Raw genomic sequence first — 27510 nt, 5'->3', positions numbered from 1 at the left:
AGGAATAATACATCAGCCAACCTCAATTAATATAAAAATAAATATTCAAATTGATTGAGGGAAAGATAGAATTACAGTATTTTTTACATTTTTCGCATTTTTATTACAAGAATATAGTATAAACTTTGCAATTGATAATCATATATGCACACGCGCGTACGTGTTATGTGTGTGGGTTATTTTTTTTGTTTCTTTCTTAAAATTCACTTCCTCTTTGTTTTAAATTTTTATACATAAGTCGCAATCTCACCCATCCAGGCCACGATAGTCATAGCTTTCATGAGTTTATCCTTTATAATTGTATAATATACTCTTACCATAAGTTTTCATTTTTAGTCCTTAACTATGAGTAACTATAATTTATGGTGTATGTGTTTCTGTGTTTTGCTTTTCTCATTGTTATTAAGTATAATTGTTTATTTTTCATTTTCTTTGTTGGTTTGTTTCTTTACTGAAAACATACTTGGCAATTCACGTCTAATGAGTTTTACAACGAAGCAGTTTTGACCTTACGGTGGCGCGATTTTGTTTTCTTCTGTTACATTATTATTTTTTTTTACTTTTTTCTTTTACTTTTATCTTCTTTAGTTAGTATTTTTGTTCAACATCTTACTTCACTTCTCGCGGTATTTTTCCACCACGTGTCGTCGCGCGCGTTGATATGTCAAGGTTTTTTTTTTATACAGCAATGTTCCAAATCCCATCGTGGAAAAGCGTAGTACTGCGGAGTTCGAATGGAGAAAGCAGATTTCGTGGTTCAGCCAGGCTATTCCCAACTGTTTGCTGAAAATTGTGAAATTCAATAAGTCAGTGTTTGAGGAGTGTGGGAGGCGAAGGTAAATGCACCTGTGCGTCTGGGGTGCGGTTGGGGAGAATTTTTTTTAAGGGAGAGCTTGAATTGTTGAATTATCTGGGTAACGAGGGGTTTAGTTGAGAATTTTGTCTTGATGATTTTACGCTGACATCGGTCGTTAACGGAGCGTTTGGAAGTGAACGGAAATCTGCGGAGAAGGGGAATTTCCCGGTAATTGTGCAATTATCTTGGGAATGAGCGCTAGGGAAAATGTTGAGGGACATTTTTGCGGGGAGAAATTTTATAAGAAAAATTCTCATAGAAAATTCCAGTGCTGGCGCCGGAAATTTTTGGGTTAAATGGGAATTCTCCGAGAACAATTTAGAGTCAAAAAAAGAAATGAAATGAAATGAAAATCAGATTTTAACAAATAAATAAAAGATAATATTAGTGTTTCTATTCACGTGAGTTATCGGAATTGTTAATCAGAATGAGCGAGACAACCCCTTTAAATAATGACTTCATACCTAACAAATATAAGGGCCCTTCAGTATGACGTAAACAAACTTTTAGACTATTTCGACCCTCCATTCTCTTAGTCAGCATATTTTTTATATCAACCCCACTCGTTGTTGGAAATCCTGGAATCTCTCCCCCAACCCCTGCTTACCGAATACTTGAATAAATTTTTTATTTGCACCTGGGGAACATTTGGTATATTTAAAAATAATTTATAGTGAGTAAAAGCGCGCGTGAATGTCGAGTTTTACTCGAAATAAACTCATTATTATGAGCTATTTGCGTGAAGCCATTTATTCAGTTCAGATAACTTCCGTTCAATTAGCAATTTACTTCCGAATGGGTATTTTGCACATCATCCCCTTCTACCATCCGGACGGCGAAAAATATTCAGTAAAAATTATGAAGCAATAAGGAATTTGGGTTATCATTAGGGGATCAACTTGAAAGGGATGACCCCGGAGGGGTCAAAAATCATTTTTTTAAATTTTTGCGGCGCTCATATATACCAGCTGTGCCCTCGTCGCATACCCTGGGGAATGCTAAGTGCTGGTGAGCCTTGATACTTTAAACAAGTGTCTCACTACACTCTGAATTTATATGAACACCTTCTAAGTTTAAATTTCTTAAAATTGCTTTTAAAAGGAAAGCGGAAGACGACATATCCCGTACATCTCCACCTGCACCTCAACTAAATAAGTATGATGTCTCAAAGAGGCTAAATTCATTTATAGAAACCAGGCTACGATTTAATTAATGTCGAAATACTCCAACTTGTAACATGTAAACTTTAGTAATTACCTTAACAGTAAATCTGAAACTATGAGTTAGTTCATACCATCGTATTACCGGATAACTTTCTACACTGACAATAGATTTTTTGTGCGTCTGATTTAGATAAATCTAGAAATATATAAAAATTTCCACCCCTAAGGGTGGAAAATTAGAAACTGGAGATTCATTCATTTACCTTTATAGTAGATATCACGGTACGAGGTTGGACACTTCTTCGGGTCCTGAAAAATCATGAAAGCAACAAATCAAACGTGACGTCTACTAAAACATCATCAATCGTGATTCAATCGCTTACCTGGACATTGAAGTTGATGTTTGTTCGCACCGGACGATGGTGGAGTGGTTGCGTAGGTCTAAAATTATTACCAAGAGGCCCTTTCGAATGTTCAGCATCCCCTTGTACAAGTGTTCTCAATGCCATGAGCTGAAAATTGAAAAAATACCCACACAGTCATCAACATTATTATTATAACGTTTCAAAAATCCTGCGGACAATCGTTCTCTCCCCCAGATCTTCTACAAGTTAATAATCGTAACACCCCCCTCCTCCCCCCTCACTCCAAGTATTTTCAACTTTCATTATAATTTTCTAAATTACGTTTATTGACCTATTTATTGATAAAAGCATCACAACGACCAAATCCCATTCACAAGCGACAAGTGAGAAATATGGAAATAAGCAATGATTAAGTGTAAAGATATTGAGATTGCGTGTCGTCAGTTTCCCCCGCACAGTACTCAAGGTAATTGCCATGGAATTCTCTCTAATGTTATTCGTGACACGACTTTTTCGTGCACGAATAACACTCAGACGTTACATTATTTTTTTTTTAGATGGTTTTTGAATTGAGTGAGGAAGTGGTTTGGAAAAATAAATAGCCGATTAAATGTCGATACTAAGTACATTCTCACCTGCTGCTTTGTTATGTATATTGGTTTGTTGAGAATAATCCACGTTGTTGTCTCGTGACACGCTGGCATTGTGGTGGAGCCCTCGTATGTCATGTAATGCTTCGTGTCCGGCAGTAGTTCTAGCACAGCAAAATGCTGAATTCCAGTTGACTTACCTATGCAATTTTACACGTAACATAACATGTGACAAAAACAGATTGATTGTGTCGTGTCTAACGGGCGGAGTATAATTATCAATTTCCACGTGTCACCCTTTATTTTGGGGTGCGACGACTGCCGAGGGTTTTTTCGATTTTTGCGCAAATGAAAATTCGGAGAAACAGAGCGTTAACGAGAGAATGAGTTCTCCTATTATTTCGGGGTCAACAGAGATGATTAGGACTGCATTCGGTAATTATTGAAGATAAGATAAGATATGATAATTTTAAAATGGAATGAACTGATTTTTTTAAGAATCGATGAAAATAATTATTTTTATATTAATGACCCCATGTAATCCTTAATCTCATAGTTGTGATCCTTATTCGGACAATCTTTGTAGATTTTATGATTCCATTGTTGATATTTATTACAATTCAGGTGCTATTAAATTGCAAAAAAAACTACTTCAAAGGATCTCCTCATTTGTACGAAGGAGGGGACTGTTTGTCGCATTTTAGAGCGAGAGCTTTTTGCGGAAAATTTACGAGCCATAAAACATTGTTCCGTGACTTTTTAAAATGAAATTACTCATTTTCAAGATAATCATGAGTCTTTAAGTGGGATTGCTCATTTCCAAAATAATCACGTGATTAATAAAGATCTCGTGTTTGATAAGTCTTTTCGTTAATTTTTTAATGATCAGGATAAGGACTGATGTAACGAGGACATTTCAAAAGACCTCTCTTGTAGATCATTATCTTTGGAAAATTATTATTTCATGTGCTGTTAAGGGGAGATTTACCCCAGGGAAAAAAACGTTCGACTTTTCCATTCCATAATTCTCCAGTAAATTTTATCGGATTCAATAATTTCAGTTGCTCGAGCTAAAGTGAAAATCAGATATTTAATTGAAATATTCTTTCGATAGACTGAGGCCAAATGAATTTGGGAAATTCGACAATTATCCAGTGAAATTTCATCGATATTCGGTAACTCGAATTACTGTTGAATAATCTAGTAGCTGAATGTTATACTTTACCTGCGTATTGAATGTGGTTGAGTTTGTCAGTGAAAAGTCTCAGGGCTGGGTTAGACAGATCTCCCACCTAAGGGATGAAAAAGAAAAAATGATTCCATTAAATTTAGAGATTTCATTTCCCGCCCTTCTCATCTCTCAATGTGTATCTTTCGTGTCTTATCGCGAGATTTTTAGTAACCCAGAGGTTTCTCGTTTGATCTCACGTGAAAGATTAAAATGGAGATTGGACACGTACTTGGAGTAGAAGAGACACTGCTACTATTCCCTGGGGTCGGTTGAGGGCGTCTGAGAAGTTATTGTACAGATGGGAATTGAAGCCAAATATTTGAATCTGTGGGAATTATTATTTTTTGAGTTATAAGGTGAAGATTTCTTCATTCATGTCAGTTTTGGGGAGGGGTGGATGGCACCAGAGTAACGAATCTCTCCCTTAAATTTAAGAAGTGGAGGTGCTTGAGGCGGAACGTAATTCCTGCATTTATATGCGATACAAAAAGGCGCAAAGGAGAATAAAAAAAATTTAAAATTACAGAACGTCCGGTAAAAATTTGGAACACTCCGTAAGTAATCTGTAGTAAGTTACGTCATTTTTCGGAAGCCTAATTATTCTCGAGATATCAGCTTTTGTCGGAATGAAATTTATATCATATATGCGTATGGATGCACATAAAGTGTCGGGTTTCACATTGTTGTGTACAACTATAGTTACTATACAGATGTGTACGTACAACCCATCACGCCTTGGTAATTCCATACGTAACCCAATATGATCACAGGATTTCGCGTATCGATCTATCCATCGACCCAGTACATCACCAGTATTTTACCTGTTTACATTCACATAATCTTTCAAACTGAGTAACTACCTTTGTCACCTTTCATGAAATTGAATAATGTCATGATAATGAGAATTGAACAGAATAGAAAACATTAAATGGTAAAACCTGAAACAATGTGTGACTTCGAGCCCCATTTAGTGGCTAAAGATAATTAAAAACATCAAAATTAAAAAATCTAATCAGTGAGGGTTCCACAAAATCTATCTACACCTCAACGAGATAATAAATTTGGAATTTGGAAACTTTTTATAAAACTTCGGGGAAAATACTCAGTGACTAATTTTTTGATTTCGCATACGTGAGGCAGTTGGATGAAAGTTTTCAGTTAAACATTTTGAAAACTAGTTTCTTAACTGACCAAAAGTAATCAATTGTCAAAGTGTATTGACTCTCAAATTGTATTGAACTATTATTACAACTGTGTTTACTCGAGTTCTCATCGAACAATTTCGAAGTCTGTATTTTTGATAGAATTTTTGTTATGGTTCTCCATCCCCTCACATCTCCACCACTGACATGAAAATATAGATCAGAAAGATGACAAAAATCCGGGGTTACCTCGGCGGGGAAGTTATAACCGTCCACCGTGTGCTCACTCCCAATGTCATTTTTCATTCCGTAGTGCAAATGAATTTCGTGAAATTGATATCGATAACTCAGGGGTCCACCGGTGATGTTGACCGGATGTCGAGTGTCGTTGTAGTTTACTGCAAATACAACACCGTGGCCTGTATTCGATAGGACACCGGAGACTCGGTGTTTATCGAGCTGAAGGGGCTGGAGATTTCGATCGTACAAAAGTCTTTTCGGCTCGAGATTCACTGGTGACTGTCTGCGGCCTTTATTACACAGAGACCACTCTGGATTTATCAAGCCCCAAAAGGCGGGACCTGAAAAATAAAAACCTCATTGTTTATTACATTTCTTTTCTGTTGAAGACACAAAACGATTTCCATCATCGACTGAGAATAATCGAACGATCAAAAGCGATAATTAGCATTGATTTGTCTTCCTTATCTGGTTGTCATCTCTGCACGATAATTTCCCTCAGAAATTGCTCTCCTCCATTTACAGAAAATGCAATTATTAATTTGTTAACTGTGTGTCGTTTTTCAAGCTTCCAACGTCTCGAACTCTCGAGCTCTCCACACTTTTATTTCGCTTCAAACTTATATTATACAATTTAATTACCGTATCTCCAACGCCTGACGATTTCACTGTGGTTTCCTGATTCTTCCGCATTCATTAAAAAATATCTCATTCCGTATCGATCCGCTCGACCAATTTGCGTAATTGAATAACAAAAAGTCAATATGGCATTCCTCTGGAATTAGTAAAATCTCATCGGCCTCTGAAGTTTTTAATCGATATTTTTTCTGATAATAATTCAACGACCGGTGGGCGGGGACTAGTCTTTTTAATTTTTAGTGCTGTGGTGATTCATGTTTAGGGGTATTTATCCGGCATACTCGAGTGGAAATTTTGATGGGATTCCAATCAGGATTTGATCAGGTCAACCCTGACTTCGCATCAAACTCTGATGATGTGAATCGATTGGTCCCTGATTAAATATTTATCGCCATTTTAAATCCGAATTTAATTAGAGAGAGAAATAGGTTCAATAAAAATTACGTGAGAGCTGCGTAGTCCCGAGTGAAAATAAAGTCCCAAAAATATTGTCTGTGAGTAGAGTTTACAATAAAAAAAAAAAAAGTCAGTGAGATAGCGAAGATTTTTCTACTTTTCTGTTAAAAATTCCACCGTCTTAAAAAAATTCTCCCTCTTTACAAGCTCAACCCCAAATATCCTCTCATCTTCCCTCACATTTGACCCTCAAGACGTCTCTCTTCAAACAAGTGACGCCATGATCAGATTGAGATCAGTCATCAAATCCCCATCTTTTATTTTTTATTTGAAAGCGCCCGGCCCAAATTGACGTCTGAATCTGGCCCGATTTATCTCCGAAATTCTACTCAAATTCAAATCAAGGTGACCACACACACACTCACACACTCGCACACAGATCCGAATTTTATCAAAGTGATCTCAGGCCGCGTAGCCCCAGAATCACTGGATCAGTCTTTGATCACGTCTTGATCAGGTTTCATTTGCTCAGTTGCACTTGATTACAAACTGATCCATTTCTGATCCAACATCAGGTGGCTTGAGTGCAATTCCCGCTCCGGTAGACCACTTTGCACGAGGTCTTTCAACTATCGATTGTTGTGGTACAGCCGATACAATAAAATACAGTTTTACTGTTTATTTGTACTCACGAAAAGCTGAAATTTCACATACGCAGAGAGAAATTTCTACGAACAATTCTGGTGCTGGCATTTAAAATTTTATTGGCTCACCTGCGAAATTTTTCCCGAATTTCCGCAGCTCTTATGACCCTTAAGGATTCATAAAAATATTGAAGGATATCCCCTTCCATATCCACCCGTCATACCAATTTTCGACGTAAAATAATAAAACCTCGATATTGCAATTCTCCGAACTTACCAAAATCTCATCAACCTCGGAATTTTTCAAGCCATAATTCATCAGATAATAATCAAGAAATTACCGAGCGGAAATTTGTTTTTACGTAATGTAATTTGCAGGAACACTTTTAACGATCGATAATTCTGATACAGGGCCTGTTCCCCGTGTCAAACCGCGAATTTTTCCTCGAAATTCCTCCCCCTGTCATTTTCCAGCATTAATAAAAAATAGTATCTTATTCTATGTCAATCTTCTCTATCGATTCGGGTAACTAAATAACGAAAACTGATCATTCGATTCCTCCGAAATTAGGAGAATCTCATTAACCCCTGAATTTTTAAATAGAACTATTCCGTCGATAATAATCAAATTAGCGAATTTACCTGAAATACCATCGTACGTCCACCACTCCTCCCAGCTGACAGGTCTCGATTCTGTAAAAATAAATATTCAATAAAGTCAGTGTTGAGTTCACGTGAAAAATTGACAGGATTCACTAAGTGCACGACAACAAATTGATATACCTTGAATCAAAATGAGTATAAACACACCCCAGATGCCCAAATATACTGAGCTATACGTTGCCATTCCTATTGAGAATCTACTCTGTCAATTAACCATCATCTGTTGGCTTCACCTGCAAAACCAGAACAAGTAAAATGAAAATATGGATGTACAGTATGTGAAGCAATACATAAATATGTATGTAGAAACATGCTCCAAGCCAAAATGGCTCCACCGAATGCTTTTTGAAAGGTAAATGGGAATGAAACAGCTTTATGTCCTGTCGTTTCGTTCAGATGGCTTTCTCGATATTGCTACAGCGCATTCATTCACATTATTCTATCCAAAAAAATGTAGTGAACGAAATTCAATTTCCCTCCTAAAAATTCCTCGCATTTTTTACATATATTTTGTTCTCTTTCAACCGGAAATTAAATTTCACAAACTCCTTTTTGACCATTAAAAGACGAAATATATATCATTTATCACATTATTCTTTCTTCCCCAAATCCGATTCCCCCACGGGAAATAAATATGATCCGCCTTGACACACTCGACTACTGAGAAGAATTCATTCTGTTGGAGTGGATTTGCTTGTTTGGTACTCGTGAGGAATTGATTTTAGGAATGATGGGAATTTATCGGAGTTATGAGGAGATGGAGGAGAGATATCAAGAGACTCATTTGGTAGGTGAGTTCCGCACTTCCAATTGCAGTTTTTTTTTTCAAAATCATTTTCCACGTTCACCTACAAAAGTATCAAAGCCACTCACTGGGGAAAAAATAGCAAAAGTAGTCGGACAGTCTTAACAAAATTTTCGAAGAGTGACTTAGTTATTGAAAGTGTTGAGATTGATTGATGCAGAAGGTAATGTCACGAAAACTTTTCTCGAGATCCTCTTGAAAAAGTTGAAAATTCTTGAGGCTATCGCGAAATATGGAAGAATGACTTGGTTATTAATAGTGATAGCAGGGATTCCGAGAAGATGGAAAATTGATTTTCATAACGAGGGGGTTTTGGGAAAGGTTACACAACTGATTCTGCCCAGAGATAATTTTAGAATAGGGTGTGACGTATGTCACACTGATCAGGATATCCTCGTCCAATATCCCATGACGGAAATTTTACCTCAACAATACTACGCTGATGGACAATCGAGGAGAAACACGTGATCCTCTTGCAAACAAATGTATAAATAAAACTGTCTTTCCCAGATCTTCTAAAGAATTTTTTGATCGCCAGGAACATTTTCCGAATACTCATGATAAGCTTTCATAAGCTGTACTAAATCGATAAAATAATTTTATCATACATTCCTCTAGGTGTATAATAGAGGTCCTCCGTTATATTGCTTCCCATAAGATGATGGATTTTCGGGATAATTACATGATCAACATAAATCTTCTATCCCACTGGAATCATTCCACTTCGCTGGGGATTATCTCGCTAATGAGTGGGTCTACGAGAAATCATCAGAGAGCATTTTCACGGAGTATCCTCTTGGACTCAAAAAAGCTCTCAGCTTTTACCCCTTCGACCTCCTCATTATTGCGGAGATAACTCCCCCATTACCAAATTTTTTAGTTTTCCATAGAATAACAATAATAATTATCCTCAAGCGGGGCGCGCAATTGGTCCCTCCAATTTTTTGATTTTTACTAATAACCATCAACTAAACATTGCATTATCATATGAATCCCATACTCCAGTAATTTCCCCACGAGTTTGCCTCGAAATCTCTCCAGAACATTCCCATTATCAGCAGAAAAAAAATTGAAAATAGAAGAAAATAAAAATTTAAATGCAATAAACCAAATAACAACACAAAATAAAATGATTCAGACGCCCCCATTAAAAAGCTCGTCTGCCCATCCCGGCCTTTTCCCCTTTCCCTTCTCAACCCGATCACCACTTTCGCAACCAATTCCCCACGCCGACGATCAGAAATTCTAAATATTCATCCCCTCAGTTTCCCCACCTCCACCGCAATTACCCGTTCCCCACCCCAAAAATAAACTCACACACCCTTCCCTCCCTACCCCCCTACCCCCCCCCCCAGCCCACCGTTTCAACCCCCAAATTTAGCGATCTAAATTTACGACGAGAAAATATCGATATCATCCCCCTTCCCCTCACAAACACAAGCGTGTTTCAACTTTTGACGAATCAATTATGCAGTGATCCGATAAACCGTTCACGGTGCACGTTTCGTGATAATACCATCGTCCTGAGTTAATGATTGTTGAGAAGCCTCCCCCATCACCCCTATCCCTCTCACCGGATTAGATATACGTGTATGAAGTCATCGGGTGTTTCAGCTCGTTGTATATACCGAGCCCTCACTATTTCGTCCGGAAAACGCTGAGATGTCGGTGGGGTAGGGGGTGAGGGATAGAGTGAGTGTAGTGGGTCTGGGCGGGGGAAGGGAGGCGGTTGGTTTTTGATGCAAGGAGTTGAAGAAGGGCGGAATGGGTTAGTTTTACCCCCTTCCATCCCCATCCACTGTATATATTCCCCGCAAGCCACTTCACCCCACTCCAACACCCACCACTTCAGACCCTCCTCCTCCTCCTCCCCCCCTGCCCCTCAGTGTATTCTTAGGTTAGGAAAACTCAAGTAGGCTTAGGTCGATCGATCGATCTGATCTCACCCACTCTCGGGGGCTTGGGTTTTTTCTTTATCCTCCTTCTCTTTCTCTCTATCTATTCTCTCCTCCTCTTTTCCCATACAATTCGGTGGTACCTCCAGCGGTGGAAGCCACTCGACCGAAGGAGAGCGTTGGAATAAGCCTCGACGATGTACGGGTAGAAAGGGCTAGTGGATAAAAAAAAAAAAAAAAATAGGGGATGTGTGGGAGACGGGTGGGTGGTATGTGGGATAGGACAGGTTTGAGAATACAACGGGGGTGGGGGAGGGGGGGGAAATAACTGTGAGAAGAAAAAATAAGGGCGCCGCCACGACCCCTTTCGCCCCGTCATTAATTATCTTTATGGATGATGGTGGGAGGGGTAATGAGGAACGGGGGATGTCCTGGTAATTTATGGGAATTGTTTTCGTATTCAATTAGAATCGCGTTGTGACAGCTGTGGCTATTGATTTTTGCATTGATTTGTTTTCATGGAAAATCGAGTCATTGGGGGTTGGAAATGTTTTTCGACGGAGTGAGGGTGAGTTATGATGATTTTGAATTCACTTGGTGCTGCACTTGTGAAAGATCGATGGATTGTGAAACCCCGGGGGTTTTCCTGAAAATTTTCACCAGCGAAGGGGGATGAAAGGGGGGTTTAAAACGCGAACCTCGTGGAAATCAATAAGTGGCAATAGACTCGGAGGAAGCGAGTCGGGAGTTCCTGGTTTTGAGAGGACTGTTATGGGGGAATTTTGATGATGATTAATCTAAATAATTTGATTTGGGAGGGTGCAAAATTGGGGGATAGTCCCTGAATCGATGGAAAAAAACCACGAGTATCGATTAAATTTTCGATTGTAAATAATGAAATCACTTTTCCGCTTTCGATTTAAAATCATCAGCATTACATCATCGTGTGAGTACCGAATGCTAATTGATGTCATTGAAATACAAACCCTGACACTCCCGTTCACACACCAGAGCCAACACTCGAGTGCAAAGAATCCCAATTTGCCTTCATAAATGATCAGAATTCGAAAAGCAAATTGAATGAAAAATTATCGAACAGCCGGTGAGAATATTAAGTTGATGTACTATTCCCCTCTTTCGTGTTCGTTTTCCCCCATTCATTCACTCTCGGATTTATTATTTTTTCTAAAACTAAAAATGTTATTAATCCCTCTTATCCTTTTTTTTTTCAACACCGGTGGGAGAGAAAAATGAATTAGTTTAGCGATCCGGTAAACGAAAGGTACGTCAAAGGAACTACTGGCCCTGTGCGAGGTATGTTGGAGTCTCTCCTGTTATCTGCGCGTGCCCCGAACAGTATTACACACTCCTATCTTCTTCTCACAAACTACCTCTCTTTTCTATACACACGCGGACGAGGGCGGCACAACTACACTTTGACGCGCGGCTTTTCCTCTCGTATCCTCTCCCAACCTGATGCGAATCCCGTGGCGCTGCACAGCTATATAAACCCCCCGCGCCCTCCACCCACCCGCCTCCCACCCCTCCCACCACCCACAGCCCTTTTTATCTCCATCTTTCTTTGGATCATCCTCACTCTCTCACAGCACGAGCGTTCCTTTACCTCTTCTCGTCCCTATCTCCCTCAATCCCTCCCTGTCTGTCTCGCTAGTCCACAACGGCTTATATTTCCTCAGGTGGGCCAACCAGCCGCCAGCATCGGTGCAACTTTTTTTTTTATTTCTCCTCTACTTTTTTCTTTTTTTTTTCCCACTGAGTTCTCTCCTCGCGCTAGCGCTACAACCGACGGACTCAAACTGACGAGAAAATGCTTCTTTGGCACACGCGGGCTATCGCCCTCCGCACGCATGCGCATTTTAATTTTATTTCACGTCAAGCGCAGGAGGGGGCCGGGGGTGGATGAACGAGGGGGGTGGGGGTGGAGGTGAGGGAAGGATGTTCCTCATGGCAAAATCCAGCATATGAGATTAGTATTAATTCCCAGGTATTTCGCGACAATTTTATTTTGCGATTTAGCACGCGTATTTTTTTTTCCCATCCCTCCCCGAGGGGCAAAGGGAGGGGTGAGAATGCGGCGATGCCAGGGGCAGGGGGGTGAGGATGTGGATGAGGATTCGGACATATACAGAGCCAGAGGTCCAGAGTTGGGTCCGTACGTGGACGTGCCGAAAGGTCGTGGCGATTGGCCGTACGCGTACGCGCCACTATCGATTTTCAAAGCGGCGTTTCTACACCGCCACCCGGCAAAACCGTCGACGGGGGCTTTTAGATATGGGGTACCCCTAGGTGGTTGAGGTACTAGGTACTGCTTGCGATGATGCTTTGGATGAATTTTGGTGGGAAAATGACGATGGTTTTTTGGGGGCTGGAAATTTTTGGGGGTAGATGTTTTTTTACCTCGGGGGTGGGAGTTGGGAACTTGCCATTTTTCTCTCCGGTTTTATGACTCGACCTTTCCCTCATCTTTTCGGAGGATATGGGCTACTGCCAGGTAATGTGACACGCCGGAGGGCTCAACGGGGAAATACATTTATCAGGGGAGTTAATGGGGGAAATTTGTCTATGAGGATTTTTATGGAGATGGGGGAGGTTATTTCGGGGCTTTTGGGGCGACGTAGGGGAATTTTGATTTATTATTCTTTAACGTTTTCGACGTTTATGACGGACACTTATGACGTCTTTCATTTTTTGGTATATTTTTTACAGGTTTATGTTGTGGTGAATAGTTTTTTAATCGGGTGTTTTATTCTGTCATTGACTCAAGTTTTTCGTTAAAATGTTAATTGTTATGTTTGCTTGGGTGAATATTCATTTCATGTCTGATTTTGTCGGCTTTGTACGTAATTTTCTCTCAAGCTAAGTCAAGTTTTTATCTTCATATGTAGACTTTTCTCCTCAATTTTTGAGTCTCATGATGGTTTTGATTGCTGGATAGAAGGTCGAGTTTTGATGGATACTTTTTTCAAGGCTCTTCGACGTTTACGACAGACACTCATGAGATCGTTCATTCAGTTCGCAGATGGTCCTTCGATTTTTCATTTCTGTTTTTTTGCCCCTTTGATACTTTCCTACGATTTCTCCTGTTTTCTGTTTCTATTTCTGGAGCCTTATAATATCGTTCATAATTTTTCAAATGTTCCATCAATTTTCCAATTTTTGTTATTGGCTCTTGTGATTTTTTCTCGATTATCTGCTCACTGATTCCATTTCTCGATGTTCTTCCGGATTTGTAAAAAATTTTTATTCATCGAATTCAATCCAATAGTTAAAGGCAATGGTTTATGATACGAGGAAATTTCAAACTTGCATATTCCATTATTTAGTTCAGAATAATTACACATTCAACTCTGCGTTATATTTCCTCTCTACCTTCATGTCCTTCACTTGATATTCTTCTATTTTTTTCTGAAATTTATATGTGTATTCGCTGGATTTTTTATTCTTCCTCCCATTTTTGTTCTTTCCATTGAAAAGTTTTAATTGTTAGAAAAGAAGAGGAATAATGAGGGTCGATGAGGTTTTTCATGCTTTCATCTCCTCCCTCCCCCTCCGAGTAATTTGTATTTTACAGCGTCAATTATACTCGAAAACTAATTATCTCTGAATGATAAAAATTGCGACTCGTTCCGGCGGCACTTGTTCGGATTTTACTACTGCCGAGAGCTACTGGTGAGTGGAGAGAGCATCTTCGAGTGAATATGCCCCGTTATTGGCCAGACTATTGCCCTTGTGCATCTCTCACGCTCCGATGGCCCAAGCACTTACTCATCAGAAGTGAAAACTCCCCCTCCTTCCCACTCCACTTCATCTGAATAAACCATTCCGGTTCAACTGGATCGTGGGACTGAATAGAAAAACAATTTCAAGAGAGCTGGGACAAAATTCTGAGGATTATTTCACTTATATTAGAGTGAGAAAGTATTCACTTCGGCGAGCTGAAAAAGTCATTTAATGCTGAGTACGTTCATTATTGGAATTTTACAAATTTTGAAAATTGTTGACAAATATTTTATCATGCGAAATATAATTTTCGAGCCAAATAAAATTTGACTCTTCAGTAACGGGTCCTTCTGTTACGAAGGAGATCATACGGTCAATAGAATTTAAATTCAACTGATTCTAATAAATAGAACATCAAATAACTGATATCTAATTGAGTATAGAGACATCCAATTTCTAATTTCGTTTGTCTGACTAGCACCACTGGCACCCCAGGGTGCGCCATTAATTTCTACTGGTATCGAGTTAGGCGTTAGAACTGCCGACCAATGGGGAACGAGTATAACAATTTTTTCCTGTAGTAATCACCCTAATAGTAGTTGTTTGATAATAATGCGAAAAATTGAATTAATAGGAGGATAATAATTATTTACAATATTTATTATTCATCGGTTTTCAAGAGACAGAACTTTAATATTTTTGAAATTATTTACGATCTGAGATATATGTATTTTTTGAGAAATGATTCAGCTATTTTTCATGGATTTGCAAAATTACCAAGTGTGATAACCAACGGTCACATTCGCACGGGTCAATACCATGCATCGACCCTATGCGTGAGGGGCCAATAAAACCAAGTGGATAATTGTGATCTTTATCACGAAAAATTATGATATCGTTAGCAACATAAGACAGTCACGTAAGCGCGAAATGGTACGTTTTTTGGAAGAAATCGTGGTTCCAAAACAGGGATATTTTACATGGGTGTGAATGGAAGGCATTGAATTTAACGATTTTTATATTTTGTCATTAAAAAAACGTCTGATCGAGACTCTCTTAAAATAAATAATAGAATTGTTCGAAGTTGAATAAATTGACGTTTGAACAATTAAGTTTTTATCACTTGTTTTATATGACATGCATTTATGCTCTTTTTTCAAGTACCATTTAATGTGGCTTTTATTAAATTATCCCCCTCCCCCCAATATCGCAGCCAAATCTACCTCAAATTCTTTTGTGATTATTGCTTACCAGACATTTAACTATTTATTAGTATTTTTATAAATGCAAAGTATTTTAAAAAATATTTCTATAATTCAAGATCAATATTTTGTTGTCTGTTCCTGTTTGTTAATAAAATTAGTAATGTTATGAGTGGATGAAACTCTTGTCTTGACCAACATTAGCGAATAATTTGTTATAATATCTTTTCTGATAACATTTATCAAAAGTTCTTTCGGAAATCAGTCACAAGTCACATTAAAACAATTAAATCCTTTGTTGATATAAACATCGGGGGATACAATAATGAAAGTTCCGTAAAAACTGCGATATTGATTTCACATAAAAGCTTTGTAGTCTCCCAAATTCGAGTTTTGGATTTATTGCCGTATAGTGATGCATTATGACACGCAAACATCAAAAAATGGAATTTTTAGATTGCACTTCTATGGATGCAGGTGTGTGAGTGCGTGTGGCAGTTTTCATTCATTTCTACGCTAATTACTTCATGAAATTAAATCTTTCTTTTGTCTCCAATGTCGGTATTGTTCACTCCAATGCATTCACATTAATTAAATTTTCATTCAATCATTTTCTTTTTCGTTTCGATTTTTTTATGAGCACTTCGGCAATGGAAAAGAAAATAGTTTGGGTTTACTATAGAATAGTGTAGACATAGTACAACATTTCAACTCATTTAGAAAAAAATTGAGTAGGAAATTTTTTTATTCCACATTTTTTAAGATTTTTTAAAATTTCTGTGTTGAATGGAACAAATCAATCTCATATGACACTTACTTGGTGAAAATATTAAATTTTCAAGTTTTCCTGATATTGTTCTCGATTCCTCTCCTCCCATAGTAATTTTCAATTTTATATTCTCTCTGTGCGGCACTTTTCACCGTTTTTCCCGTGTCGACACGATTTTTTCAGGGAATTCCTCTTCATGTGTGAAAGCAAACGTATGATTCTCTGTACAATAAAATTTTCCACACCTGTACTGTATTTTTTTGGCAACGATGCGAATGACACGAAAACGGACCAAAGCGAAAATTTACTGTACACAGTCCAGGGAGGAAAATCGATAAGCGTTGCACAAAAATTCGACATTGAGTAATTATTTACACTCGCCAGTAATTGTTGATCAAATTCCGGATATATTTTACCACTTCAAAGCAAATCACCTGACAATCAATGAATTGTTCTGAGTAAGCGAACAGAATCAACAGTTTGTTTTGTATTTTTTTCAATCTACAATCACATACTACTCATCCATTACTGACATTTTTATTTATCTATTTGTTGTACTTCCTCGAATGTTTCCTGGACAATACAAAACAATTCCGAATTCTGGACGACAATACATGAAAATATAATGAATTGTTGTTTGTATAATCAAATTTTTCGGAGCGATTAAACAAAGTCGTTGATGGGTAACACAAATATTCTTGAATGACGTGCAAAACTTCAATTGGATATTTTTTACTCGTTTCAGTGTCACTTTTACAAGTTTAATGGAGAGCTGTTCCGATAATGAAAATCCGTTCTCATGATTTCGCCAGTTGAAGTGAATGACCGAGAAATTTTTTCTTATCATTTATTTCGGCAATAAACATCCCCTCGGTTAAACCTGTCAGGTAAAAATGCGAGGGGATGATTGGTCGATATTCATATAATTGTGTAATAACTGGGTTACATCGCCAAATGTAGTCCATGGCAGACACCGGTGAAAAAAATCACTCAACTCGTTTTCATTCACAAACATTTTCCGCCAGTCGTCTCCCCAAAAATGATTGTATTTATTCCACTGTCGTTTTGATAAACTGGCACGTCGTATGAGTGTACAAACCGGAAGTCGTGTGGTGGAGCGTGCTCAGCGTTGTCAAGCAATAAAAGGGGTTTTCAAAGAGGCGGTACAAAAACCTCCACCCGGAATGCCCTGTCAGACTGAATTTACAAATATACAGACGTTAAATCTGCGTCACTTGATGGGTCACAGGAGTTGACAGACAAATGGGCCTTTACTCGATTTTTTCCTCAATTCTGTTGCCCATTTTTCCACACACCTCACCCTCACCTGCCTCCCACCTCGCGTAAAACTTTTTTCATCCACCGTGATTCAACGAATACGAAATTTCAGGGGGGAGAAAAAAAAATTCCACGAATTTTCCAAAACAAACGAAAAAAAAAAATGAATATTGCATATTTATTCGACGAACGGAGAGAGAATAGCTGACCGTAAATTCATGCAGGAAAAACTGCATAAATAAAGTTGGGGGAGGCAAAATAGAAATGAAAATGGGGGAAAAAAGACATTAAAATATATAGATGAAATGCAAAGTCGAGAGCATCAGCGTTTTTTCCATCAACGGGTCGATTTTATTTACTCGATTGCTGTGGTAATGAATGATTTCGTCAACATTAAAAATCAATAATTTTATAGTGAGTGTGTTCAATTGAACCGATAAAAAATATTCACTCGTACACCCAAATCTCTCTTTTCCCCGTCCCAACTCTGAGAAATTATTAATGTAATGAAAACCACTCTCAACACATTTTAATTCAAAGTATTGCTTCCGCCGAAAAAACTCCCTTGACATTCCTCCCCGCCACACGCATCAAAACCCGTATAAATACCGCCGTTACAAAAAATCCAGAAACCTAGCCAAACAAGAAAACGAAAACAAAACCACCCAAAGTAAATAAAATGCAAACTCAAGGGGTCAGTGTTTTTTTCATCCCAGAAAAAGGCTCTTTACAATTACATTTTGTTTGCGCATGCGCTACCGGGAAAAAAACGAGGTAAAAAAAAATTGTGTACCGAAACGAGTAACAAATCTAGAGTGAGTGAGCCAAATCGCAAGGAGAGGGGAGGGGGGGGGAGATGGAGAAGGATGGAGAAGTAAAAAAGTTTCCTCGTTTGAAGATATTCTCTGAGTGTAGGAGTGGCAAAAGGGTAAAGCCCAAGGCAAGAAATTGAAAAGTTGGTGGTTTGTTGGTTGCTTGCCTGGGTTTTTGGTTGAGAGAGCGCGCGGGGGTTGGCGAAAAATGAAAAAAAAAGGGGAAAAAAATAAAAAAGAGTCCAGTCAGACGAAAAAGCAACAAGAGGTTCCTCTCATCTCGGCTACTCTTCGTTCGTTGTTAGTTGGTTTTTTTTTTTCTTGCTTTGTTTTGGTTCGGAATTCTCTTTATTTTTTCTTCTCCAAAGCCGACTATGTGCGTTTCATCGAGATTTATTTAATGCCAGGGGAGTGCCTTTCCCGAGTCTTCGGGGACTATATTTTTCCCAATGTCTTTTTCCAACGTTACTTTTGTTCGCTTCTCACATTCCTGTTGCTATTGTCTTTCCCTTACGGTATGTGGATATATCTGGAAGGGAGAGAGTACCTTATTCAAAGGGGAAAGCAATATTCGGAATCCGATGATACTAACTTTTTTCTTGAGAAGCTGTTCAGATGCCAGCACTTTGATTTGAATCGATCTTTAGGGCATGGAATTGAATTATCAGGGAATTTTGGAGTCTGGTGAGGCTCTTTCATGGCTCCCCAATCTTTGTCCTGATTGTCGACTCAAAAAACAAATTTATATCATATAAAAATGTTTAACTGGAATTTTTTTTCGAGAAAAAATATTTAATGGGTATATTTCAGAGGAAAACGAGTTTATCTGAAGGAAAGAGAGATAAAAATCGGATAAAATAAAATTCGTTCGTTGCGCTTTGGCAATACGTGAGGAGACTTTCAATTCGAATAAAGTTTTGAATTTCAATAAAATTCATTCGTCGCCTGAACGATCGAAAAAAATTGAAGAAAATTGAGAGGTAGTTCTCCAATCGGTTCAATGATAGAAAAACCCACCATCAATTTTCAAAAGGACTTCACATATTTGGTGTCGAACGCCCACCACAAATTTGTCAATCAAACCACTGAAGAAAAAACTCGAAAAAACACTCTACATCTCTCTGTATCTATTACTCTATATTTTCCCCAATTTCGATAAAATAAAATAATTTTTTTTGCTGACTAAAATCTTGATTTGTACCCAGGAGTCGTCTGACCCCACTCGGGACTTTCCACTTGGGAATTTTTCAACGATATACGTTGCGAGTCCACCTCAGAACGTACAGCTGTTGGTCGCCGGGGGCTTTTCAGCAGAACATTTTCATGTGATATATTGCTCAGAAATTATTATTTACCCAAAGTACAAGTAAAGAGAAAGTTGCAAACTGTTGCAATATGACTAGTGAAGAAGGTACAACAAGTAGACGTTGAAGATCGTCCAACAAAAGTCATATGAACTCACCTTTCCGCGACATGAATTTCTTTCCTTCATTTCTACCACTTCCAAAGGCAGCCACCTGAATGGACTCGTTGTCACTGCCTATTCCTGGTACTCCATTGGTAGTGAGTTCCCGAATGGATTCCTAGTCACTCCCTATTCTTGTAACAGGCACACCACATCACCAATTCCATACCCAATGCCATGTAACTTATTAACCAACGTCATTCTCCAGTTAAGCTGTTAGTAATTATAACCTTAACTCGTCCCCCCAACTAATGAGAATAACCATCTACTCAACGTGACAGTTGCCTCATTTATCATTAAATACTTGATATACTTTTCAACAGATCTAATTTTATCATCTCACTGGATCATCTCTCTGGTGGGATGCTGTAAAGTGAATGTCCCACGAATCAGATTGATTTTCTCATAATGTCGTGACATGAAACCCCCATAAAACGGGTTGAACTCACCTCAACCCTGGCCCAATCATCCCCTCCCCCCAATTCCCCAATTTCACCGGTTAAACCCCTCGAACCGATGGCATATTGGCCAAATAAAAATCCAACAACCGCACCTCAATTCTCTAACCACCGAAATTGATTATATTACACAGTATTTCCCTACGATCCACTTCATGAATAAAAAATCCAGCTTACTCCGTGAAATTTGATAAAGAAATCCGTTCAACCGATAGCATTAACATATTTTTTTAATCCCCCCATTTCTCCACATCTTCTCCAACATCTCCACCACCTCTCCACCCACCCCTGCACGATCCTCTTAAAACTCCACGATATGTTAAAGTGGTTGGTTTATTCAATTGAGCGGAAACAATGACGTAGTAAGGTTGGAAATCGATAATGCATTGACCGGAATCGAAATGCAAAAGGGGAAAAGGCAATACATACCCAAAAGTGGATACAGACCGAGAGAGAAAGAGCTACAGGGAATGAGCGAGAGAGGAATGTACACAAAGGGTGAAAACGTAAAGGGGAATCAAAGGGGTAATGGCGGTAGAGGAGAAGGGGGTGGGAAGGAAGAGAGGGGAAGAGGCAAAGAGGAAGTGGAACGAATAATACGTTGATGTATCACAATGGAACATCCGTTGGCAGCAATGCAATCAGTGATACATTGAGCGAAAACGATGGAACGGGAAATTGAATCCGTAATACGATGAATAACATCAGTTGGAACTTATGCAATGTATATGTTTCATTGGAGAATTTTGAGAACCTTAGGGACACGGAGAGATCCACATTAAATCGGGGGGAATATGATTGAGAGGAAAATCGACAACTGTAAATAAATCGCTGGGTGAGTGGAGTAACATTTATTTACGGGAGACGGGGCTTTGGCTCTCGGGGTGCTCTGACGATTCATTATTCGAAACGAAATTCAATGATAATGAATGGCTATCTTGGAAGGCTCTGGGTTAATCATCGGACCGTAACACATGTCAGTTAATATATTATTGTTAGCGCTGTTGGGAATTATTGGAGATTTTTACTCTTTGGGAAATTCTCCGGTAATGACTTCTTTACGAGACGTACTTCCATTTCGGGTCCGTTAATTGATGGTAATGAAAGACTAAAAATATGTAATGAGAGGAAATTATATTAGGAGGCTGTTATGTAATCGACGAAGTATAAATTCCCATCGTGTCATTCTGGTCTCGGTGGAGAGTGCAGAAGAGATTTTTTCCTGTAAAATTTTCCGTTTTATTGGATTAATATTCGTGTTCGATAATTCCACCCCTTCCTACAAAACAAATGATCATCTATTTGACAAAATCTGGATACGAAATGAATAAGGAATTGTCCCACGTCAATAGGGTTGTTCTATGGAACCGGAAAATCCTCTTTTGTACGATAAAATATTTTTCCGGATATTTTTTCGATTTTCAGAAAACTACTCGATTCGTGCCCGAGCCCAAACAAAAATCAAACTCATGGGGATGGAAACTTTATTACGAGCTAAATCCATTTATACAATCCAAATAAACCATCCTTATTGGTTTACCAAAAATCATGTCCTATACATAAATCTCCCGAGTGATTCAACAAAAAATCATGAGAACTTTTACCCTGAAAACTTTCTCCCCTGCAGAAGCAAATGGTATGATATTGTCTTCGAACACCACTCAATCCCCTAAATGTTGACCCCCAGACCTAAATAATTGATTCATCCACGACATTTTCCCTGATCCTCCCTTCAACCCCAAAACAACCCTCGTACATTCCTCAGAATTTACAGACTCACTCCCTCTTTACCTCCCATTTCACCCACCTCACCCCTCACACCAGGGCTGATCCCGTGGATTCCGCCATCTCACTGTTATCTCACAAACGACAGATTCAGTATTTATCCCCGATATTTCGAGAGAATGGGATAATAGATAGCTCCAACACAATCCACTGTTGTTCGAAATGTTTTCAACGAAATAAATGAGATCCAACTACACGTGTACAGAGAGGCTTTTGTCCCCGAGAAAATTCGTTACTCCGTATGTTTGATGCCCGGTGTTCAGTCTCTCCAGTCCTTTCCCTATCTATTGTGTATCTCAATGCAGAATAACAGTTTGGTCATGCTCGATACGAACTAAACGAATTACAATTGATCAATGTCCCCTTTGTTTCCTCTTATCGTCACGTACGTTAATGGACTAGTCGAGCTAAAACTCAATAAAAGGGATTAAAATCCAGATTGACAGCGTAGACTAATTCCACGGCTTTAATTCACTGACTCTTCATTTGTGAATGTCATTTACACATCGACTATTATTTTCCATGTGTACTTGAATCCTGACTTGTTTTTTTTACCGTAGCTCACGAGAAATGTGCACAATTAAACCGACGAAACTCGCCATCCAAAATATAAAAGTGTGAAAGTAAATACACATAAAACTGTGAAAATTCACGGAATCGTTGTGTATATTGTCATCATAAACGATTTAATGGAGAGGCTGTTTTATATAAACATTGTATATGAAACCGCATAGGGGGCATTTCGTTTGTTTTATCTCTGTTTTTTTTTATGGTGTAACTGCGAGGATCCTTCTATACGTGTTATTGATCTGGCTCTGTATATAGATATTACAGTGAGACCGAGTTCAATTTTTTCTTATCTATCTTTGGGGAAACCTCGGGCTACGTTAAATGGAGATTAAAGACGCGGATCGTTTTTCGTACGTCAACGTTATTTTTCAACATTCTGGGAATGTCGGAAATGATATTTATAGAGGGACGTTGATCTCTCAATCTCCACTATTGTTGATGCTTTCCGGGATTTTCGGTGATAATTGGGGATTCAGTCTGGGTGAGCATGGAATTGTTTATGATGGTGTTGGGAGTTTAATGGGACGGGGACTACTAACGAGAAGTGAACGGTAATTTTTAATAATTTGGATCATTCAGTATTTAATTGCAAAGAGATGGAAACGTGCCTCCACACAAATATCTGAAGATAAATTTCCTATGGAAAATCGTCTTTTGCAATTGTTGGAACGTACTTTCTAGATCAAGTTAAGGCACATTATAAATGTGATGTTAATTGATAATCGACTGGAACGTTCAGGTTATGGTTATAACGAAATAGCCGCGCTATAATTACCTGTAAAATAGTCAACTTCTTCGGCTGGAAATTGTGGATTAAATTTTAAGTTAAATATTGACGTCTTCGTCGCCTTTTTATGCGAATAATATAGTGATTTCAACTGGTGACCTTAGAGATATAATTTCAGTTTAAATTAGTAAAGATGCTGGTTATAATTTTAGGCATTTATAACTGTGAATATTAACTCATTCATTATTTATACTGAATATTTTAGATGTCTCTGATTCCAAAATATTCTTAAATTTTCCATTCAACATGAATATTCTCGACCCTAGAGTACATTGAGTTTTTAATAAACAAGATATCGTCTTCATGAGTTAAATATGGACTTGGAAGTGTAATGTCTCAGAATTTAATAGAATGTCAAATGTGCATGAGCAGTCGAATTCCCAACTCCACTCGATATTTACGTCGATCATCGGAATTAATTCAATTGTTAGGGTATAAGAGACTTCCAATACTGATATATGCATTGAACAGTGTCAAGTCACCACTCGAGTGTTCTTCTTCATTATGAGAACCGATTTAACTCGAAGAGCGCAGTAAATATTCAAAGGATCAGCCAATCCGTCATTCTTTCTCTAAAAAAATTCCAATTTTGGAATGATCTCTTACGGAAACTGACGTTGAATAAAAGGCATCCTGCGCCGGGAAAATAACTGAGTATTTTTTTATTTCTACGCTTCCATTATTGTGAAAATGAGCGGAATGCAATTCTCCATTACAGACGACGCGAAATGTGAATTGTAATTATTACTGAATATTTCTCTCTGTGTGCAGTACTAATGATATTGGAACTCGACGAAAATTACAGTGTTGCTACCACTGACTGCATTACACAGAGATGGGAAGATTTATTTATAGCTGCTAAATCGATCAGTTCGAGTATATCAAGATGCATTCGTCAATAGTTCATCAGCCTACACAATTTACAGGAATTTAAAGACACCCAATGATTTGTAATTATCTGAAACTTTTATTATGACAACACGAAATACAATCAAGAATGATATATTAATTTTTCCAAAATGTCAGGGTAGACGTGACTATTTACCAAAAAAGTGCCCTCTACGCAGCCAGAGAGATAAACATTCAGTAAAAATTACGAAACGCTCCAAAAAAAATCCGTAATAATTCCGTAAAATTCTCCCGGACTACATTTCACTCCGGAATTACGGAATTAACGTAGCTTTCATTGAATATTACTCCTCCGGGGCGATAACTTTATCACACATACGGTGTAATCATAAGTTAGAAGCCCCAATGCTGCAGATAATGAGTTAATTCAGAAATAACCAAAGATACGTGCACCTCAGCTCGGTGAATAATTGCGTATCATCGAGGTCAATAACTGGCCACCGAAAGCGCAGCCTCTGTGAAACAGCAAGGACATGCTCGGCTATAATTAGGTCGCCAGCATAAAACATCAAATTGTCCAATTTCGGAAAACACTTAACACTCAAACACAGCCACTGAAAAATAAAAATAATTGTTGAAATGTTAATTCGATTACCGTTAACGAATGAATTCAATGAGAATTTCCTACAATTTCATTATTACTTACTTTGAGTAGTTGCAATTCACCAATGCTAAAAGGATGAAAATGTTATTATAGCGAAGACTCCCTCCCGGAAAGAGATTCTCAGTTGTATAATGGAAATGGTAATATTAAACGACTGCAGAGGGAAGAAAGCGGAAATACTTGGGCCTCTGGATAACGAGAGCAGCCATTTACCCCAAAAATGTGATCGTAAATAGAAATTGCATTGGATTGTCCAGAGATTCTGTTATCTCTGAAATTTTATTACATTTTCTTTTTTGTGTTACAGTTTTAGAATTTTTACGTTAATTTTACATCTCATTGATGGTGACAATAGTTGAGAGGATTCTTTCCCCTTATTTTTATAAAAATTAAATACTCATTTTCAGGGGCCATGAGTGTCAACATTGGTACAATGATGCTGTTAGGGGAGATTGTGAAGGCATTGGAGGGTTTGAAAAATATAGGTGCGGCAGATTCAGCTGGAGAGACTCGGGTTTTTCCTACCTATATCGATCGGTCTGACTCCGTGACAATGCATTTGCCCTACAGACACACGTGACAGTGCATAGAAGTGAAAATATAAATTTTCGTGGAATCAATATGTGCAGGGAAATTGATCATCAAATTTAATTTATGGATGGGGTTCTTTTTTCCTAGCGAAGTTGTTCAGGCACTTGAGAGAAGAATGATTTTGAGGAGCTCCTCGGGGCTTATTCGGGTCATGTTGAATTATTGGTCATCGTAATTAGCCGGATTTTTCTGAAACATAAAATTTTATATTTAGGGTGGCACTGAATATTATCCAGACGGTATTTAAATTTTTTTGCATATTTACAGTATTTTCTCATGTCTCCATTTATCGGGCTTTGAATGTAATGTAAAAATGGAGACGGGAAATTTAGGAACTGCCGAGTAGTAAATTTCAGGAGAGTGGCATTGAATGCAAATGAAGGATATTCGAGGATTTTGGCTATTTTTACTCCAGCGAAATGCTTTTCTGGTGTTGGAATGGAAAATGCGAATTTTCATTAACCCCAGATTGATTACCCTGTGAGGAAAATATCGTCACCCAGGGTTTTTCAAGAATTTATTGTATTAACACGACGGCAATTGTTGAATCTCGAAACACGAGTACAGATCATTGTTTATTTTGCCATAATTCAGAAGCTTTTCATTAAATATATCGTTGAATAATAATTTTTCGATATTTCTCAACACAATAACACGTCGAGCTCGTTGTGAGCAGATTAGTCTGTGGATCTTCATTGTCAATTTCATCATTGTCCTTTCAAATAGGAATTTTTCGTGAATTATCAAGAGCATCATAAAATTTGTCGATCAGCATTCAATCCCGACACAATTAAGAGTATTAAAAAATCCTTGGTCGCCATTATTCAGTATGGAATTGTCAATATACCGCAGCTCTCATATGAGAACTAATGAAATGATTAAATGATCCGATGTCTCCTGTATCGTAAGAATTTTTCCGAAAGAATACCTCATCTGAGCTCATCATTTTGTGCCTCATTTTCCGATTTTAGGGAGAAAACAGCGCTAAGGGGAGAAGTTGATAAACTTCAGGGAAAAGTTTCTAGATTATGGTTTTATTAATGAACAATGGATTTTATCGTCCATGAAATTTTCGCTTCATTAAAAAAAAATCCCCTCTCCAACGGGCGAATTGAAGTGATTCAACTTTTGAATTTTCTAATTTGACTGAAAAATTATTTAACCCGCCTCAATACCAGAGTTTCATAACTCCCAAAATGAAATTATTTCTCCTGGCTAAATTCCAAATTTTCACGAGGATTTCAGGAAGAGAAAAATGACGGTGTAATTTCCGTGTAATCACCAAAGTGCCTTAGTGCTAGAATTTGTCGGGTTCACCCCAATAACGAGCGCCCCGATGAAATGCTTCCCCCAGCCAAAATCGTCCGAACGTCCAGACACCATCTCCACCACAGTTGACTCACCTCATCCCTTTTCCCGAATAATTCAATTCTATGCTTCAACTTCTATCCAACATTGTGAACAGAATCCTCAATCACACATACGAGATCACCAATTCTGTAAAGCTCACATCATACCCAAGTGCTTCAAAGCCAGAAATATCCTCATTACTTCATAACTCAAGTTCAAAGTTTCGTGTCAGAATTATAAAATAGACATTTCTCGACGACGTTTGTTTGTACACAGGTGTTGGTCCATTTGAAGGAGTCACCCGTGCACTTTATCCCGCTTTTTTAACGTAGTGGAGTTGATGTCGAACAAAATGTAACTGAGAAAGCGCTAGTAACCCACTTAAAACACGTTGATGTTTTGCAGTACGTGAATATGTGAACTCAGCTGTCGAGGGCCCTTTCGCGTTGGCCTTTTTTATTATATTTCGTATTCTCCCTCCACCGCATGTATAAAATATTCTGTAGTGTTTGTTATCCACAGAAGCACTTGGTGATACGAGAAAAAAGTCCCACAATCCA

The 27510-nt window shown here is 38.2% G+C and overlaps 1 protein-coding gene across 6 annotated transcripts; it reads right to left on the bottom strand.

Annotated features, from left to right (window-relative positions):
* Positions 1-77: 77 nt before the first annotated feature.
* Positions 78-25655, bottom strand: LOC135168917 (carbonic anhydrase-related protein 10). 6 transcript variants are annotated; one of them, XM_064133530.1, is made up of 11 exons: positions 25052-25655; positions 23485-24959; positions 8050-8162; positions 7909-7959; positions 5597-5928; positions 4435-4530; positions 4200-4266; positions 3020-3174; positions 2403-2531; positions 2283-2328; positions 78-783 (listed from the first exon to the last, which is right to left on the bottom strand). In XM_064133530.1, exons 3-11 carry the CDS (start codon positions 8111-8113, stop codon positions 767-769), a joined length of 957 nt encoding a protein of 318 aa, XP_063989600.1. In that variant the 5' UTR covers positions 8114-8162; positions 23485-24959; positions 25052-25655; the 3' UTR covers positions 78-766. The 6 variants fall into 6 exon arrangements, with proteins under 6 accessions (XP_063989600.1, XP_063989603.1, XP_063989601.1 ...); XM_064133533.1 differs by lacking the exons at positions 23485-24959; positions 25052-25655 and adding an exon at positions 19894-20368; XM_064133531.1 differs by lacking the exons at positions 23485-24959; positions 25052-25655 and adding an exon at positions 12254-13969.
* Between the last annotated feature and the right edge of the window lie 1855 nt (positions 25656-27510).

This window comes from Diachasmimorpha longicaudata, chromosome 13 (assembly GCF_034640455.1).
Source record: "Diachasmimorpha longicaudata isolate KC_UGA_2023 chromosome 13, iyDiaLong2, whole genome shotgun sequence".
NCBI lineage: Eukaryota > Metazoa > Arthropoda > Insecta > Hymenoptera > Braconidae > Diachasmimorpha > Diachasmimorpha longicaudata.
Note: the sequence above shows the minus strand (reverse complement) of the source record. Positions and strands in the feature narration are given on the sequence as shown.

Coding starts and splice junctions, on each gene's coding strand:
- LOC135168917 (XM_064133530.1), bottom strand. CDS start 8,113: ATGGCAACGTATAGCTCAGTATATTTGGGCATCTGGGGTGTGTTTATA. Junction 7,960..8,049: donor TATACTCATTTTGATTCAAG/GTATATCAATTT, acceptor TTATTTTTACAG/AATCGAGACCTGTCAGCTGG. Junction 2,532..3,019: donor TATACATAACAAAGCAGCAG/GTGAGAATGTAC, acceptor TTCAATTTTCAG/CTCATGGCATTGAGAACACT.